The following is a 17,228-nucleotide window of genomic DNA, read 5'->3' on the forward strand; positions in this document are numbered from 1 at the left end:
CCCCCACACCCTGTACACACGGCGTGCAATGACTTGCCTCATTGAGTAGCTGATGGAAAGACAACAAATGCATAACATGCCGAGGCAATCCAGTAAATATAAAAGCGCAAGCAGTATTCTGGACAAGTACTATACAGTAGTTCTAAATCAAAATTGTATTCCATGGTATCATAGGTATGTGCGTAGGCAACAACCCGAAGTCTAGGACGTGAACGGGTCGCAGTTGCATATGATAGCCCTTACTCCAAAGCTCGCAAATCCGCCAACTGCTAATCCCACTATCAGACAGAAAGCTGCGACGGTGCTAGCAACATCGACATCTTCCTGCCTGCCCTTCAATCTCGAGTTGTGTTCCAACGAGGGCGCGCCTAACATGCACAAAGTAGACACATAACCGTTCGACACGCCCAGAGCGCACAAGAGTAGCATATAGACCAAGTCAGAGCTGATAAACGGCGTAACATGGAGCGAAAGTTCCACATTGCATAGAAGGAACGCAGGGATAAACAGGATCCGAAGGAGAGTTAGAGCCAAAACACGTCGAGCGGACCAGATTATGAGTCGTGGGAAGGAACACATGTATCGTCCCAAAAGTCACCGAAACTGAACACCAAAAAGTGTACAGCACTAAACAATAAAGGATGAGTCTTCGGATTCGTCGGCTTGATGGTGACAGTGATGGCTGGGTAAACAGCCTATAGACGCTGGTGAGGAAATGATGCTAGCAGACGATCTCAGAAAACATACCAAAGTTACAGTGAAAACAAATCCCACAGCAAAATTATAAATAAATTGGTCTTGAGAACACGGAAAATTTGGTTCCCTTCAACTGCGCTTGGCAGCGCCGCAGGCAGGAGAGGCTGTCGTTCGTCAGCCTCATCTGAGACAACTCGGGCTTTGACGCTGTCCTCGAGAGCTCCCATAGTGGTTGTATATATTGTAATGATGCTAGCCACTTATATGCGAGAAGCGTAGCAATCATAAACAACGCGGAAATTCCAAAGAATATACGCGCAGATTTCTCCTCGGCTTGACCATCAGGGTCGGTATCACCAATGGCCAGAGCCACTGGAGTGGTTCCCCAAATTGAGATGGCGGAAACTGATGACTTGCACACTGCTGACAGCAACGGCTACTGCAGCCTGGCCAGACATCATTGATTGCATGTAAGGTGCGCCAAAGAGTGCCGCGCCGGCGAATACTGAGTTCGATAGATAAGACGCGCAGCCCGACAAGCAGAACGCGCTTATCATGATGAAGTAGAAGAATGGAGCTGGGCTAAGGGGGAGGAATGTTGTCAAAAACAGTATAGTGACGATGGCTGAGGTGGACGCAGTGGACCAGAAGGCGCGCCTGGAAGGGGAAGACTAAACAGCACGCCATGGTCAGAGGCAAATCACCCTCATGCATACAGCACCCACCTGTTTCGAGGTCATAATCGCATATCCCAATGTGACCACGTTGCTGGCGGTAAACACGCTGGACAAGTATGAACTAAATGACGTTCTCAGTGGTGAACCCGACAGTCGCGACATGAAGAATGGATTCGCATTGATCATTGCTGGCGGAAAATATCAGCCATTGGCTGGTCCATATCTTCCCAAGGACATACCGTTCCATGATAGCAGAGTAGCGGCTCCTAGCATAAAGTATACCCAGCGTATACGAGAGTCTCCACGCATATCTTGCGGGCGTGAAATATCCATGATTATCTGGTCATTACCCGAGTCGTCGTGTTCGGCTTCTGTGGTTATACGGGACACGCCACCTCGAGCTCCCACATCTGAACCAGACGCACGAATATTCATTTCAGAGAGGTTTCGTGGCTTGCGCCTATGAATGCAGCAACGTCGCGAGTGATGAAGGTATGGTGGAAGCGAAAGAAGTGTGGTGCAACATCATGCTGCGTTCTGTTCAGGAGAGTGCCTGCCGCCACCCCGGCCCTGAGGTCCTCACTGGGCTAATCTATTATCTGTTAGCCCGGCCCTCTAAAGGTAGGTCTCTCACGTGAAAAAGGATATGTTTGAAGTAATCGGCTTGAGAAGCAATTAACCAACCAATAGTTGATAATCATCAATCGTATACTATAGCTAGAAACATCCCCCAACACATCATCATGCCTCTTGTCTCCTCGCAGACTTGCCAGGAATAAACTGGTTTGGCGCATCTCGCAAGACCAACTGGCTGAGCTTCTCCTTCTGTTTCTCTGCCTTCCTTGCCTTGCGCTTAGACTTTCTATCCATCTTCGCAAGACGGTCCTTGGTCAACCACCTCCGTTTCTTCTCCGACTTTCTCTCCTCTTCCAGCTTCTGCCGGTATTTGAAAGCAGCTTCTGCACGCGCATCCCGAATACTCCGGCCATTAATATTCTTGAGTTCCTGAGCAATGAACTTTTTGAAGAGCGTGCTCTTCCGCTTCACAGCAGCCTGCCAGCGCGCTTGCTTCTTCGCTCTGCTATGAGGGTTACTCAGTTCCTTTGTAAGATGTACCTCCATCGGCGCTGACGTGTCGAAAGGAACGGCGGAAGGATTGAATAGCGTCCTAAGGTACGCCTTCTCAGCTGCGTCGCTCTGGAGAGAAATTAATTTGGACAGAGAGAACACGGGTGGTTTGTATGTTATTTCCCGAACCGCCTCTGGTGTCGTGTCCAACAATGGATTAGCTACATCACCCTGAGGTCAGAAAATGAAACAAAGGAAAAATGAGATCGCCTGACGTTCTTTGTGTTCTCTCTCTTCCGGTTGAGGCCATTCTAGTTCGATTTTTGTCTTCGGGGTGTATGGATCAGTAGCGAGCACCAGACGCTTCCAGTTCCAGCGGTAGAGAATGGGATCCCAATGAGGATCTCGCGCACCAACACGTCTCGCAAACACACTGTAGACAACATACAGTCAAAGGCAAGGACACGGGCACGTGTAAACACTTACGAGATCGCCTTGGACTGCTCACCAGGTGAGGTGGTCTGTAGCACTTGTTCACCGATGTACAGCATACATCTTGAGTAGTGCACGCTACGGTTGACCGGGGTCTTGTATGGCTTCCCCTCGTGCTACAAAATTACTCAGTCAGCACCGAAGTATGCCAGTCAGTATAATAAACCACGCACGAGGTTGGCACCCTTCAAATAGACACGGTTCGTGAATTTATTTATGCTCAGAACCTCATGTATGGTTTTGCGTGTGTCCCCGCGTATGCAAATTTGATCACCTGGAACGACGTTCCAGTATTTTATGCGGTCTTTGACGCGTACGGCCTTTGTGATGGGGTCGAACCATGTCTGTCTATTCTGGAAGTGTTTTGGGACAGGGAGAAGGTGTCGGAAATCTCTCGTCCATGGAGAGACAGTAGTAGCTCGCTGGACCTGGATACGGGTAAGTGACATCGAGTCCGAGACTGTCCACTGCGTTCAAGCCAACTTGAGGAAAAGTAAGTAATAGCTGACTAAGCAACTTCATCAAACGCTGAAGGGACTCGGACTCGGATCTACGTCAAAAGAAGCCTAGTAACTCTAGCTAAGTACTACATCGTAACGGCGTCGACACAGTGCACCCCCGACTCGCAAGCTTGTCCCTGGCATTGTTCCTCGAATTAAAAATGCAAACTAGTTTTTTATTCATGATTGTATCAGCAAATGACTGCGAGGTAGTCACTGCTCTGGTGACTGGTCTGATTGTCCCACCGAGATCACAGAGCAACGAAAGCAAACATTAATGTTACTGTAGTCTCCGCACGATTCTTCGCCTGCAGGGAAAGTCTCCCATGTTTCAGTGGAAAGGCGGCAGTCCACGATTGATGTGCGATTTTTGTATTGAAGTCGAGATCCAGCAATAAAGGGCTCGGTATGATTACAAGAGAGAAATGTCATAAATTACCAGTGCCTCAACAAACCTAGCCATCAGCTCATCGGTCCAGCTTTGGACCCGCTCCATGCTGTCGACGACGCGCTAGGTTCCTCCGATTCCAGCGTCTACAGCAGAAAAGGTGAGACATACAGCCAATACTCGAAGAAATGTAATCACCTCGAGTAACATCCCAATTACGTTGTCCACTTCCGATGGTTGCATTCCACCGCACCCTGCCCCAATCAGTTTTCTATAGTCTGCCATTCGTCCCCCAGTCCCCGCCTCTGCTTGGAATGACGCCAGCTCGTCAAACATATCTTTCCTTCGTTTCCTGTGCAGTCCAATCTCTTCTCGTAAGGCATCGCAGGCGGCTCGAATTGCTTCCGGATCCGTAGGAACGTCAGCATATAACGCCAACAGGTCCGAGATATCTTCCTCTTGGGGTAACGCCTTTCGCTTCCCTTTTCCCTTGTCCTTTCCAGGCTCTACGACTTCCTCGATGACGTCGTCCGTCCGATAAGGAACTGTCGCTGCTGTGATCCTTAACTCTCCATCAGCAGCCTTCCGTATCGACATTTCACGCATCTCCTCATCATTTAGCCATTTTTCCCAGCCAAGACGATACCGCCTCCCCATCTTCTCAAGTAGCCGTCCTTCCAAATCTACAAGCACACTCTTAGCCAGCTGCAGCCCCTCCGCTTTCGTTTTGAGCTGGTTCACAGCCCGGTGACTCTCTAGAATTTCTTGTTGAATGTTCTGCAGGAGTGCATGTGCTTGTGTCATGTCACGTTCTTTTTCTTGCAGTTCGCGGTCAAATGATGAGGCGAGACTGTCGAGCATGCTCGTGATGTCGTTGACACAGCGCGTGCTGGCCTTCTGCGCTGCAACCGAGTGATGGAGCGGCGGCTTGTCACCATTCATAGGGTAGGCCAACGTCATGGCATTGGAGGTTGTGGGGCCGAGAGTTGCTTGGGCATTGCGGAAGGACATCGATGACAGGCGTGAGGTTGGGCCTGGAGATGAACGGAAACGTTCGTCCTCGAGGATGTAGTCTTCAGTGCTCTTGCCATCATTGTTGATGATCTTTGGATTAGCCCCGTGGTCGATAAGAAGTTTCACGAGACGCTTGCTCCGACACCGGGCAGCCATTGTCAGTGCAGTTTCACCGTCTTCGTCTTGAAAGTTGATGACATCCGCGAGTTCTTTTGGATAGTCAGCTAGGCGATTGAGCACTGTTTCCATGTAGTACCGAGCGGCATGTGTCTTCCCCTTCGACATTGCAACATCGACAATGTGGTGAAACACGGTCCGGTTATAATTGTCGATGTTGAGTGTGGAACGGTGAAGAAGTTCGTACAGCTCGGGGAATTTCCGCACATCATAGTTATTTGCAAACATGACACTTCGCATGAGCGCAGTCTGGCCTGCTTTATTCACTTTGAATATTTCTGCGCCTGCTGTGATCAACAACTTGACAATACGTAGGCGGCCCATTGCTGAGGCCCAGTGCAATGCCGTATGACCATCGTCATCAATGGCGGTGTTCGGGTCAAAATCAGGCGGTGGGGAAATGAGAACCTGGGGGACTTGATTTGAGTCAGAAATGAAGTACTCGAGGATTTGGTCTGCGTATGCGCGTGGGTCGGTGGCGCCGTTGGGTTGCGTAGATTCCTCCTCTGAACCCTCGTCATCATAGCGTTCATCTATGTGGCGCGGTGGCGGTTTTCGACGATTGCCACTGCGACGGTCTCTAGTAGCGTCCAATGTATTTCCGATGGGTGAGGGAGTGCGTGAACTTGACGAACCGCGGGAAGGCGAGGATGTCATGGATCCATCCTCTGATGCATGAACGGATAGAATTTCGTGATCGGATTCAACTGGGGGTTCTACATTACGACGCGAGCGCGCAGTAGCAGCAAGGGCGGCCGCTGCTTCTGCAGCTGCAGCTGTGCGACGCGCGGGACGAGCCGTTGTACTTGTAGAGACGAGATGTTTAGGAGCCAGAGGCGGGCTCTTGGCTGCCGGCTGAAAATCAATGATGGGGCGCAGAGCAGCTTCACAGTTGTACTGTTTCGCCAGAGCGAGACCTCGTTCAAGAGGTATCCACGTTCCTGTAGTGGGGCGTGTTCTTTAAGTGATCACAAAAAAAGGAGTCGCGGAAATTGCATACCTTGGTACTTTCCATACCCACCCTGAACTTTTTCGTGCTCGCCCTTCTGGACTTCTCTCTCGAGCACGCGGGTCCGCTGAGGTTTGTCGAATCCTGCGACTTTCAGGATCTGAGTCGCGTTGAGCCACGAGTCAGCGCGCCGGCGCATAACAGCAACGCCCTTGCACATCCTGGGCGCGTAGCCATGAAAGAGGCTGAGACTTGAATGTGGAATGAATGACTCACATCTCGAACACGGGAATTCCACTGTAAGTTGCCTAAGGTTATGGGCCACAGGGATGGGGTCAGTGTAGGGCGGTTAGCGGGTAGCAAGTAGTAGCACCTTGAAAATCTGTCCCTCAGGCATGATGAAGACAGTGAAACGCGTTTATGCGTGTGATTCCTGCTATCAGAACGATTTTGATGGTGGACCCTCAGGCGAGCTGGTGCTGACGGCGTCGCGGTTTCCGATACATACACGTGCTTCAACAAGAACAAACAACGCGATGTCATTCTCTCAGCTCTGCGACATCAAAGGACTTCATAGTTGCATTCAACTCTGTAGAGAGCATGCCTATCACTGAATATCATGTACCATCGCTGCCGCAGCTACCAACTGGCAACAACCACAGTAACTTTGTCCAGGCTCTCCAAGCTCCCAAGGCTGACCTGCAAGTTTTTTCTTACAACAGTCTGAAATGCTACAGGACTGCACCGTGATCAGCTGTAGGCGGGTTCACAATGTCTCAAGAGTGCGTTTCGACCGCCTTTGAAACCATTCGCGCCAAGATCCCTGACAATCCATCACTTAGTAATAAGATCCGACTCGGATACTCGTGTTCTTCGCAAGTCTATCTCGATTCAGTTACGCCCGTGACCCCTTGGTATTGCATTTAGGCTTCCTAGTCTGTTCGCCTAGAATTAGATACTGCCGCACATTAATGTACACACACGTTGTTTAGCGGATTGCCTCGTTGCAGACGCACTGTTTTTACCAAGGAGCTAGGATTATCCTTGCTCGACTTTTGGTGGTGATGAGTCTTTATGATTCTGGAAGCTGCCTGTGGCAAGTGAGAGCAGTTAATTACTTTGACTGTCAAAGAAGTAGAACAAAAGGATATGAAGAAAGCAAAGACCTGACGCGACGGTCACGGGACCCGTTTCCTTTTGTAAGGTGGTTCTTTCCTCGAGGCTTGATAGCGGCAATTGTTCCTGCCTCACAAACCGCGTCTTTCTCTCTGACCACCACGAGGCTTTCTACTACTCTAGTCACCGTTCACAACAGCGAACTCCTTTCATGGCACCAGCTTGCGCACCGCTCTGTTATTTTGGAGACAGGAAAGTCCGCTCACGACCGGTCATGTCCAATTTTCTGAATTAAATCCTATCTCTAGACTTTACTTTACTACCTTCCCCTACCCCGCACCATCTCCCCAATCTCTCAATAGCACAGCCTCGAACTCAGGAAATGCACCAAGGATTCGCCCCCAACCTCACATGGGTGCACCACTTGGTCCTTCAGCCCCCTCCCCGGACGATGACGCAATTTACTACTACTTTACGATTGATGACCAATTGCTCTACACCTCATTTTATCAGGATTGGGGCCCGCTAAACCTCGCAATGGTCTACAAAGCGTGCCTCTTAATTCACGGCCTTTTGAAGGTACGCGTCCAATTCTCCTCGATCGTTTGCACGCGATCATGATCGCCACAGGATGAAGATCTCAGCGCACACCGTCTCGTTCTCTATTCCTCGGATGATCCACGTCGTAAAGCTAATGCTGCTTTGTTGATGGCCCTGTACATGGTATGACCGTCATCTTACAAAATCCTACCGTATTCACCTCCTTTCAGTTGATCGTCCATAATTACACTCCATGGCGCTGCTTCCAACCCATAAGCGAACTAGAGTTCATGTCCTTCAGAGACGCAGGACGTGGCCCTTCAACCTTCAACCTTAGCATTCACGACTGTTTGTGGGGTTTCTGGAAAGGAATACAAAACCGCCTTATCGACCTGGATACTTTCGACCTCCAAGACTACGAGTTCTATGAAAAGGTCGAGAATGGTGACTGGAACTGGATAACACCCAACTTCATCGCATTTGCTTCACCTAGAGATTATGCGTGGACAAAACAGAGGAATGAAATCGAGACTGCCACTGCTATTGCAGTTCCTGCATCCCCTGTGCGACCCGGTGTGGCTTCACCACCAAAGTCGCCTCGCAAACTTGCTCTACAACGTAAACTTAATTCCGCTTTCTGCAATTGCCTCGATTATTTTGAGAAGCATAAAGTCGACCTGGTCGTTCGTCTCAATGCAGAGCTCTACGATAAACAGCTATTTTTGGATCGTGGAATCAAACATCTCGATCTTTGTTTCGAAGATGGGTCAAACCCGTCAGACGAAATCGTTCGCACTTTCATTGATGTGGCAGACGCCGTCATCGAGGGCGGTGGGGTCGTTGCTGTACATGTGGGTTATTTCATATGTATTTTTGCTTCTGTTCTAACATGTATATATGATACTCAGTGCAAAGCGGGGCTCGGTCGCACCGGATGCCTCATTGGAGCATATCTTATCTGGAAGTATGGCTTCACAGCATCGGAGGCGATTGCGTTTATGCGCATTGTCAGGCCAGGTTGTGTTGTTGGTCCACAGCAACATTACATGCACCAGATGCAGCTTCAATGGGCCAAGTGGGCCGCTGCAGATGAGATACGACGTGTACAGGCAGCTGCAGTCGCAGCCACCGCACATGTTGTGACTCCTGCTACACCTCCTGCGGAACAAGACGAAGTCATGCACGAAACCAGGTCGTTGACGCCACCCGCAGCACCTCTACCCCTACCACCTGTCACTCCCGGTCGTGCTGTCATAGCTGCAAGGGCGCGTGAGACGCCTCCTCCCGGACAGCCACGCAAGACGCCTATGGCAAAACGAGTCGCTATTGAATCGGACGAAGAAGATGTGGAGATGGATGATACCCTTCCTGCTCTTGGAGCAGCACCACCCGTTGCCCGGCCTCGCGCTAGGACAACGACTCGAGTCTCGGGCGCAAGAGGTACAGCGTCCGAACAACGCCCGACGCGGGTGTTACGGTCATCCGCGACAAGCGTACATCAGAAGACTACTGCCGCCAGGAGCAGTCGAGCGGCGGCTCCACCTCCTAACAAGATACCCCGATTGGCTGGAGGTTCAGCGGCCCGGAGTACCGCCGCCGCAAGAGGGCCTGGTGCCCCATCAGCGCGCCGTGTACCCCAACCCCCTTCACCTACCCCTTCACGATTACCGACGCTCACCAAGAAACATAACCCTGTACCTGCGCTGGCAGAACTACCAACCACGCGGTCAGGCAAACCTGAATCCTGGATGAAGGCAGGAGCATCTGCCATCGTCATGCCTCCTTCCAAGTCTTCACAACGCCCTGGTCCACGGCCCGTTAGACGGAGAAGAAGCAGTTTTAGCGCTGCAGATGTCGTTGCATAGACACCATACCATTGAACCTGTCGCAAGCTATATCCTTGCTTTGTTGCGTTCATATTCAATCAGTTCTCGCACTTTTTATTATTGACAATGATCATTTCCATTTTTCTTCTGTATTTAATGGTGAAATTTTCTCTGGCGTTGTATAGGCTCAGTACTCAGTATCTGCACTGTCCACACTACCCCCAAATCATCCATCCATCGAGCATTCATATCGTGTAGCTTTGATCTCATTTACCTTTCCGTGCCACTTGTCTTACAAGAAGGCACTATGGAATGATATGCGAGAGCAGGCGATCTCGTTTAAGACATCCTGCCTGTTAACAGCGTGAATGAAGATTCTATTGGTACAATTATAACTTCTTTTGCCTCTCTCCCGCGTCATGAAGACGGTAGTGCCGAGTACTTGTGAACACACTCCAGGAAGAACTTCATGTCTTCTGGATCAACCCCTGGTGTGATGCCATGACCCAAATTCGCAATCCAAGCTTTGCATGCACCGCCCCTGGCATCATGGAACGCACTGCACATCCTCTTTACCTCGCGCTCGATGGCCTCTCTGCCGCCATAGAGCACCACGGGATCGAGGTTGCCTTGCAGAGTGATGGTTCTACCATCAATGATACCATCGGTGACCTTGGCAACATCCCGAGGGTCGAGCGTCCAGTCGAGACCGATGGTGTCGTATCCTGCGCTTGCAGCGAGGGATGGGGATGCGCCTTTTGCAAACAAGGTGAGAGGGACGACAGGAAGTTGCCGGACCTTGAGACCCTCACGGACTTCGTCCGCGATACGCTTCAAATATGGCAGAGAAAACGTAGAAAAGTCGTACGGCGACAAATCTCCAGCATTCGAATCGAATACCTGCAGGAGCTGTTGGTAGTCATTGTTCAGCTTCTGTGATCCGATACGCGATGAGACAGACGTAGACGAACCTGTGCGCCAGCGTTAACCTGCCCGATGAGATACTGCACACAGATGTCTGTGATGCGCTCAAGGAGCTGTTTTGAAGCCTCAGGGTACTTAAAGAGCCATGTCTTTGATTTTTGACGCGTCTGGCTCCCACCGCCCTCGATCATGTACATCATAAGTGTCCACGGCGCCCCGCTGAAGCCGATGAGGGGAACCTGGCCTGCAAGGGTCTTCCGCGTGAGGGTGAGTGCCTCGAATACATATCCGAGCTCTTTCTCTACATCTACCTCCCGGGGCAGCTTCTCGACGTCCGCAGGCGTGTTCAAGGGATCAGTGAAGTGCGGGCCCGGGTTCATAATCACTTCCATACCCATGGCCTGCGGTACTACGAGGATATCGGAGAAGATGATGGCTGCATCGAGAAGGCCGGCGTACCGCCGGATAGGCTGCATGGTGATCTCTGTTGCGAGAGTAGGCGAGCGGCATATCTCGAAGAACTCATGGGTTTCACGAGTTTTTCGGAACTCTGGTGTAGGTTATGGTGGATCGGATGGAGAGGTTATCTAGACGACGTACCTGGGAGATATCTCCCTGCTTGGCGCATGACCCATACAGGTGCCCGCTCTGTCTGCTCGCCGCGAGCTGCGCGGAGGAGCAGGTCGTTTGTTAGAGTCGGAAATTCTTGTGTCATTTTGATGATCAGGTGAAAAAATGACTTTTGTACGCGCCAGATGCCAGCGAATGTGGTTTGTGATGAAAATAAGGAGGCCCAGTTAATTCGTTTAGGTTTGGGTGCGGTACTATCCTTGATCATGAACTTCTAGATTCTGCTTATGTCCGAATCGGGGTCTTTATTTCTGGGAGTCCTTCTCACCTTCACCGTCATCTCGTTATCTCTCAGCGCCTAGTATGCGCCCTTTGTATTATGACCATCACCAATCCGACCCAATTAATAGACGAGTAAGTCACTTTGTATACTACCGGGATAATCCTTAAGAGCCACACCACAGATTCAAAAAATCGGGCGAATTTGACCGTCTGAGACGTGATCTCCTATCACATTTTCAGCGCAGTGTGAGTTATCATCCAATACATACGTGGCACAACCGCTTACCCTACCTACAGGAACGCACCGAGGCCTTTAAGTCTCGTGTCGATGATATAGCCCGACAAAGGCTATCTTCTGACCCAAAATTGATATCCATGCCCAATGATGCTATCCAGCGTGAGCTGTTAGGGGAAATCGACCGGTTCGTCCGCTCATCTCCACTTGGTCAGTACTGATGGCCAGGCCTACTTTTCTCAGCTATCCTATTGTCGAGCGAGCGGTAGTCGATGCTCCTTTATTATCTGATCCATCATTCATCGCCGGCATACGTGCTTCACTGGAACGTACCATGTCGGCAGGCAGAAGCGAAGAAAAGAACAATGCTACTCCAAGTGAGCATTTACATGTGTGCTTTGATGGTTGCTTTCAATTCTTGACTGGGATGCTAGGCCAATCGACGCCAAACCTGCAACCATGTGATTCGGGCAATCCCAATTTCAATGCAGCCATTCCCCAACTAAATGACGCTCTGACACCTTCGGCGGTCCAGAAAGAGTGAATTTGACCATTGCAGTCCTGGCATCTCTATATATAGTCTGACTGGACACTCTACAAGGTTTGACTACGCCCTCTGCGCAAGGTAATGTGCTCATACCGCCAACTGCAAGCTATTTATTTATCCCTTCTTGACTTATTTATTCATTACAAGGAAATATTTGCAGTTGGGAGACTAACAATTCAAGAAAAGTCAATGATAGAATTAGCTAAGCTTCAAGACGATGATAGGCGAGTATTTCTTATATCGTTGTTGTGAGGAAGCGCGCATACTGTGGTCCGGTAGGATATCAAAAGACAAACAGGATTGAGCTCAGCATGTTAACGCCGCAGTTAGTCCACTTCCACGGAAAGAATTGAGAAAATCGTTGGGACCAAGCAGGCTAATCTGTAATGGTTCTACCTTTGCTTGGAGATCGGTACGTCGACAACACATTGATGAGATGTAAGTTGTCTTGAATGGTGCTCGCCATGATGAAGTGTGCGCATGAAGTTCCTATGAGACACGAGGCTTGAAAATAAGGGAGATGCCCGCACCTCTGAACGCGACGTACCATGAGCTCGGAATAGCAAATGACTTAATTACTGAGTACGGAATTGGTACTGAATATGTTGAGCAAACACGCAGTGAATGTTAATCAACATGCATAAAAAGACTTGATGTAAACAGTATGTAAACAGATGTAATAAATGCGAGGTGTTAGAATTTGGAGAGATCTTCATTGCAGAAAGTCGTGCGATGCCTCTTATGTGGTCGTTCAACAATATTAATGATATACCATGCCAGCAGCCAGGATAGAACCTGATGCATGGGCATATGGACCTATCGAATTTGTGTCGATTTGCATGCCTTGCATTATAAAATATCAAGCGTATAATGGAGGTTTTCATGGTTTCGCCGAGCAGTGTGATAGCACCGTTATCGCACGCTGTATTTTATGATGATGGAATGAAGTCAGCATTGACAACAAGATATGACAGCAAGGCCTACAATCGCGAAGTAGGTCGTGTCACATCACTAGGACCCTGGAGTTCCATGTTCGGTCGCTGGCGACACTTACGATATAGATTTACAACGCGTTCGCACTGAATCAGATGAAAAGTTTCCAAGCCTCAACACTTCGAAAAACCGGATTGGATTGGAAGATGAAGGGGAAGGGATGTGGGCCGCGGTAGAGTCCAGAAGCATCAGACTAATATTTCCGTCCTACACGCTCAAACGAGCAACGAGGAAGATGAAAAAAATCGATGGCACTCGAAAGTTCTGACATTCACGAAGCTCGCGGCTCCGCAGTTGAAAGTTTGAGAGATGAACATTCGCGATGCTAGTAAGATGGGTCTCTCAGCACGACAAGTCTGTCGCGAGCTGTTGGTGATGTAGCCAGAAGTAGCCGCCATGAAGGTGCCAATCAATGAATAGATAGCCAAAATATCTGGGTGTGCTCTTGACTATGGGCGAGAGGTACCATACAGGCTTATTGTCAGGAAGCGTCTTTCATGCCAGAGTGTGCACTGTCAACATGGAACAAGAAAACGTGTGCGATTGTATCGCGATGTGATATCGCCCACAGCAAGTATTTTCATCAGCTTTGTAATTCATCTTCACATACTTAATAATTAACGTCCTGCTCAATGAGCGCGGTGGCTCTTGAAGAGCGAGGCTTAATGGAACACTTGAATGGTTTGGGGTGGCTAGAAGGGCATACATCCGGATCAGCGCCGGACAGGATCAGATATATAACATACCTGATTGTGCCTGACAATGGATCAACCTCAGGGATGATCTCAATACCGTTCTCGACGGCCTTCGAGATATCGAACACGGCTAGTGACATCGCAGCGGATATCCAGACAGAGGCTTCAGCGAGGTGAATACCTGTAAACAAAAATCAACTGAACGTCAGAATACAGTTTGGGAATCGGGCATACCTGGACAAATACTGCAGAGCAGAAAGTTAGCATGGCGCAAAAACCTGCTGCATGCTTACCGTCTTCCAAAGCCGAAGCAGATCGTGCGTGGATCTGTCTCAGGCTCCTTGCCTAAAAAGCGTTCAGGATTGAATTGCGAAGGGTTAGCATAGTTCTTCGGGTCATTCAGCATGAACCTGCCATTATATTTTGTTCAAACATCGAATATGGGAAAAAGAATGTACTGACCAGATGTTAGTCATGACCATGGAACCTTTTGGGATGTAGTACCCGTCATGGATGTCGTCCTCAGAGACGCAGTGGGGAAAACCTGACATTGAAATACCGCTCGGCAACTAAATAATGCGTTAAATGAAAAACACACACCGGTAGGAATAACAGAATGCCATCGTAGGGTCTCTTTAACAAGCGCTTCGATGTAGGGGAGAGTGTCTTGGTCGGCGAAGGAGGGAAGACGATCAGGACCGATGACAGCATCTATTTCAGCCTGAGCCTTCTTCTGCACGTCAGGGAACAGCGTCATAGCTAGGAAGAACGCATTGATAGTAGCAACAGTCTGGGGGGAAAGTGTGGCGCTCTCAGAAGATGATTGTCAGAAATATAGAGCGAGGGACCAACTGTGTCAAAAGCGCCAGCGTATAGGGTTGCAGAAGACCATTTCACACTGTGCTCGTCTTCCGCTGACAAACTACCGCCTCTCAACAGATTCGAGGTGAAAGACTCCGGGGCAGTGCCAGCAGCCTGTGAAAGTCAAACTTCAACGCACACTCGTAGAATTGTAAATGATTGTCACCATCTGATCCACGACGAACTTGTGCGGTGCAGAAATCAATTCTTCAAGGTCGTCGTGCCACTCGCGGGCCAGACGCTTGAAGTCAGCACCAGGGAACCATTCGGGGACCTTGACCACTAAAATGGTGAGACCACTTGAAGCAGATATATGAATGCTATGGCTTACAGAATGGCACGACATCAGCCATGAAAGCGCCAGGAGCGGTGGCACGCGACCACTCGTCCATAACGCGGTCTGCAAGGTCAACGAAGGGATCGTCGTTCTCTTTCACCTCATACCCATGAGAGATGCGCAGAATCACAGCGCCAGCGGTGCTATGAAAATCAAGATCATGTCGATGCAATGATAAATGATACGTACTGTCGAACATGCGCCTGCAGTTGATCGGGTTTCGCGAACAGACGCTTGAGGAATCGGTGAGTCTCGACCTCCTCGACCTGGCTGTATACGCCCACAGCGACGCGGGTGCCAATGACGCTGTGGAAGTTTTTGCGGTACCGGCGTAAACGGTCGCCGTAAGGGAGGAGAGGCATAACGTTTTTGTAACCAATGAGTTCACCACCAACAGGCAACACAGGACGGTCAGAGTAAACAGTGCCCTTGTTGTCCAGCATGTCCATCGCGATCTTGACAGAGTTCACTACTACGATGTGTTGACCCAGGACCTTGATATGCGAAATGACACCTGTCGACAAGACGTTGAAATGTAAGATTGTGTGAAATAAGAGACACTCACCATACTTTTCGCCCCACTCTGTGAAGGTGAGCCAGGGCTTTATGTGGGGCATGTCCAGGACGTTCCCAATGATAGGCCACCCTGGAGGACCAGGGGGATATGGAGGGTTCTTCTTGTTGAAGACTTGCTTAAGCAGATATACTCCGACACAAGCAAGGCATAGGTCGAGCGCAGTGACGTTGGTGAGAGCCAACATGATCTAGTACTAGGAGAGGAAGATCAACTCGAAAGTGGGGTTGTAGTAGAGCTTGCAGGATGAAATCAAAGAAGTCCTATACTGACCACCTTATTTATAGCTCTTGGGCCCGTCACGAGGCTGCCCTATCTGAACAAAGAGGCCACCCCGGAGGACCAGGGGGATACGGAGGGTTCTGCTTGTTGAACACCTGCTTAAGCAGATATACTCCGAGACAGGCAAGACATAGGTCGAGCGCAGTGATGTTGGTGAGGGCCAACATGATATGTGACTAGGTGAGGACGATCAACTCGAGAGCGGGGTTGTAGTGAAACTTGAAGGATCAGATGAGAGGAGAGTCATGTTCATTATCTGAACAACACTGGTAGGGCATTGCTCGCCGCCATTAGGCCCACTTCGGAAGGCTAACTTGAATAGTCCGGTGATGAGTGACTTGTTATCAGTCCGAGATTGTTCGCCTCCGTACAGCAAGGTACCTGCTCGGAATGTTACATAATAAGTTCTCCAATATGCGTCTGATGCGTTCTATCAAGTGTATCGTGGCTAATACAAGCAGGGGCCCATGTTTTGGTATACCCACTTTCGGGCGTGGCCTGCAAGTCTCAGCCAATTAAAATTATCGATCATCTGAGTTGAGGGTTTCCGAGGTCTACATATACAGCCAAATAGTAGTCAGGGGGCTCTATTTATATATTGTGTCACCTGAAGTCTGATGGAACCTATGGAACATTCATCTTAAACTGGAGTGCATCCGAACCGTGGAGCTCTTGCAACCTGCGATGCAGACTGTTCCACAACACCTTCGATCTCGTATGTCCCCTTCAACCATGATCCATGATCCATGATGTGCCGTTTTCGTTATTTGACGTTGTCCTCTTCTTTATCACGCTCCCCTTGAACCGTCTATCCTGCCGAACGGTTGTCAACAACACGTGCAGCGCAAGTGCAGCATAACCCGACTCGCGTGGGCCTGCCTCAAAGGCTACGTTGGAAAGGATCCCCGAGACATCGACTTTATCTCTTTCGCGAAGCCCTTCCATTACGTCTGCAAGGCCAGTCTGATTAACCATCATCTATCTATCCCTTCTCTGAAGCGCTGACATGACGCTACTGCAAGGAGCGCACCACCATCTATATATGCTTGAGCTCTGTCTTCCGGGCAACAAATTCTATCCCAGAGCCCTCCACGAGCTTGCACAAGCAGTGGGGACGATGCTTCAAACAATGCAGTACCATTGATGACCTAAACGAGTGCATACAACATCATTGTGAATTTGTTTCTCTGTGCTCCGAGGGACATCCTTCACGTGAAACCTGCCTGAATAACATGCCTGCTCTGATCACTGAACCAACTCTCATAACCTCAATGAAGCCATCTCTTTGTACGAAGAAGCACTGCACCTGCACCCTGTTCCTGTTGGGCACATATGTCATGATTTTCCATTGAACAACCTAAAACTCGTCCTCCTCAATCGTTTCAACCAACGCGGTGATGTTAACGACATCATCATCAGAACCTCAGCCTCCAGCTCGAGGCAGTGACATTACACCCGCCTGGGAATGTGTATCGTGATTTCATG

The 17,228-nt window shown here is 49.6% G+C and overlaps 7 protein-coding genes across 7 annotated transcripts; 2 read left to right on the forward strand and 5 right to left on the reverse strand.

Annotated features, from left to right (window-relative positions):
- Nucleotides 1-201: 201 nt before the first annotated feature.
- F5891DRAFT_1124004 (uncharacterized protein) lies at nucleotides 202-1,682 on the reverse strand (the record flags this gene model as incomplete). The annotated part of the gene is made up of 7 exons (XM_041363849.1): nucleotides 202-445; nucleotides 610-695; nucleotides 748-823; nucleotides 957-1,108; nucleotides 1,131-1,367; nucleotides 1,422-1,561; nucleotides 1,613-1,682. 7 exons carry the CDS (start codon nucleotides 1,680-1,682, stop codon nucleotides 202-204), a joined length of 1,005 nt encoding a protein of 334 aa, XP_041233681.1.
- A 279-nt stretch (nucleotides 1,683-1,961) lies between these two features.
- Nucleotides 1,962-3,416, reverse strand: F5891DRAFT_9 (uncharacterized protein). Its single transcript, XM_041373446.1, has 4 exons — nucleotides 3,107-3,416; nucleotides 2,928-3,049; nucleotides 2,717-2,874; nucleotides 1,962-2,662 (listed from the first exon to the last, which is right to left on the reverse strand). The coding sequence occupies exons 1-4, from the start codon at nucleotides 3,380-3,382 to the stop codon at nucleotides 2,115-2,117; spliced, it is 1,104 nt and encodes a 367-aa protein (XP_041233682.1). The 5' UTR covers nucleotides 3,383-3,416; the 3' UTR covers nucleotides 1,962-2,114.
- Nucleotides 3,417-3,685: 269 nt separating this feature from the next.
- Nucleotides 3,686-6,455, reverse strand: F5891DRAFT_1133863 (apses-domain-containing protein). Its single transcript, XM_041364761.1, has 5 exons — nucleotides 6,335-6,455; nucleotides 6,238-6,269; nucleotides 6,013-6,182; nucleotides 4,020-5,953; nucleotides 3,686-3,967 (listed from the first exon to the last, which is right to left on the reverse strand). Exons 1-5 carry the CDS (start codon nucleotides 6,356-6,358, stop codon nucleotides 3,896-3,898), a joined length of 2,232 nt encoding a protein of 743 aa, XP_041233683.1. The 5' UTR covers nucleotides 6,359-6,455; the 3' UTR covers nucleotides 3,686-3,895.
- Nucleotides 6,456-7,288: 833 nt separating this feature from the next.
- On the forward strand, nucleotides 7,289-9,482 carry F5891DRAFT_1124007 (tyrosine protein phosphatase; the record flags this gene model as incomplete). Its single annotated transcript, XM_041363850.1, has 5 exons — nucleotides 7,289-7,353; nucleotides 7,386-7,656; nucleotides 7,708-7,800; nucleotides 7,848-8,468; nucleotides 8,526-9,482. The coding sequence occupies 5 exons, from the start codon at nucleotides 7,289-7,291 to the stop codon at nucleotides 9,480-9,482; spliced, it is 2,007 nt and encodes a 668-aa protein (XP_041233684.1).
- Nucleotides 9,483-9,860: 378 nt separating this feature from the next.
- On the reverse strand, nucleotides 9,861-11,082 carry F5891DRAFT_1124008 (Uroporphyrinogen decarboxylase; the record flags this gene model as incomplete). Its single annotated transcript, XM_041363851.1, has 3 exons — nucleotides 9,861-10,352; nucleotides 10,415-10,917; nucleotides 10,968-11,082. 3 exons carry the CDS (start codon nucleotides 11,080-11,082, stop codon nucleotides 9,861-9,863), a joined length of 1,110 nt encoding a protein of 369 aa, XP_041233685.1.
- A 178-nt stretch (nucleotides 11,083-11,260) lies between these two features.
- F5891DRAFT_991539 (uncharacterized protein) lies at nucleotides 11,261-12,307 on the forward strand. Its single transcript, XM_041378133.1, has 5 exons — nucleotides 11,261-11,351; nucleotides 11,402-11,465; nucleotides 11,517-11,641; nucleotides 11,698-11,831; nucleotides 11,889-12,307. Exons 1-5 carry the CDS (start codon nucleotides 11,317-11,319, stop codon nucleotides 11,996-11,998), a joined length of 468 nt encoding a protein of 155 aa, XP_041233686.1. The 5' UTR covers nucleotides 11,261-11,316; the 3' UTR covers nucleotides 11,999-12,307.
- A 1,297-nt stretch (nucleotides 12,308-13,604) lies between these two features.
- F5891DRAFT_973615 (cytochrome P450) lies at nucleotides 13,605-15,648 on the reverse strand (the record flags this gene model as incomplete). Its single annotated transcript, XM_041376382.1, has 11 exons — nucleotides 13,605-13,686; nucleotides 13,741-13,870; nucleotides 13,924-13,934; nucleotides 13,983-14,099; nucleotides 14,152-14,233; nucleotides 14,290-14,479; nucleotides 14,542-14,664; nucleotides 14,690-14,832; nucleotides 14,882-15,030; nucleotides 15,077-15,401; nucleotides 15,453-15,648. The coding sequence occupies 11 exons, from the start codon at nucleotides 15,646-15,648 to the stop codon at nucleotides 13,605-13,607; spliced, it is 1,548 nt and encodes a 515-aa protein (XP_041233687.1).
- Between the last annotated feature and the right edge of the window lie 1,580 nt (nucleotides 15,649-17,228).

Source organism: Suillus fuscotomentosus (genome assembly GCF_016647785.1).
Source record: "Suillus fuscotomentosus strain FC203 chromosome Unknown F5891scaffold_1, whole genome shotgun sequence".
Classification (NCBI taxonomy): domain Eukaryota; kingdom Fungi; phylum Basidiomycota; class Agaricomycetes; order Boletales; family Suillaceae; genus Suillus; species Suillus fuscotomentosus.

What these genes read in the sequence shown, in the direction of transcription:
- F5891DRAFT_1133863 (XM_041364761.1), bottom strand. Translation starts at nt 6,358, where the DNA reads ATGCCTGAGGGACAGATTTTCAAG. An exon ending in GGAATTCCCGTGTTCGAGAT is followed by an intron (nt 6,183 to 6,237) that starts GTGAGTCATTCA and finishes CTACGCGCCCAG; the next exon opens with GATGTGCAAGGGCGTTGCTG. An exon ending in TGGGTATGGAAAGTACCAAG is followed by an intron (nt 5,954 to 6,012) that starts GTATGCAATTTC and finishes GCCCCACTACAG; the next exon opens with GAACGTGGATACCTCTTGAA.
- F5891DRAFT_9 (XM_041373446.1), bottom strand. Translation starts at nt 3,382, where the DNA reads ATGTCACTTACCCGTATCCAGGTCCAGCGAGCTACTACTGTCTCTCCA. An exon ending in ATTTGAAGGGTGCCAACCTC is followed by an intron (nt 3,050 to 3,106) that starts GTGCGTGGTTTA and finishes GTAATTTTGTAG; the next exon opens with CACGAGGGGAAGCCATACAA. An exon ending in GAGCAGTCCAAGGCGATCTC is followed by an intron (nt 2,875 to 2,927) that starts GTAAGTGTTTAC and finishes TGTTGTCTACAG; the next exon opens with TGTGTTTGCGAGACGTGTTG.
- F5891DRAFT_991539 (XM_041378133.1), top strand. Translation starts at nt 11,317, where the DNA reads ATGACCATCACCAATCCGACCCAATTAATAGACGA. An exon ending in TATCACATTTTCAGCGCAGT is followed by an intron (nt 11,466 to 11,516) that starts GTGAGTTATCAT and finishes CCCTACCTACAG; the next exon opens with GAACGCACCGAGGCCTTTAA. An exon ending in CTGTTAGGGGAAATCGACCG is followed by an intron (nt 11,642 to 11,697) that starts GTTCGTCCGCTC and finishes TACTTTTCTCAG; the next exon opens with CTATCCTATTGTCGAGCGAG.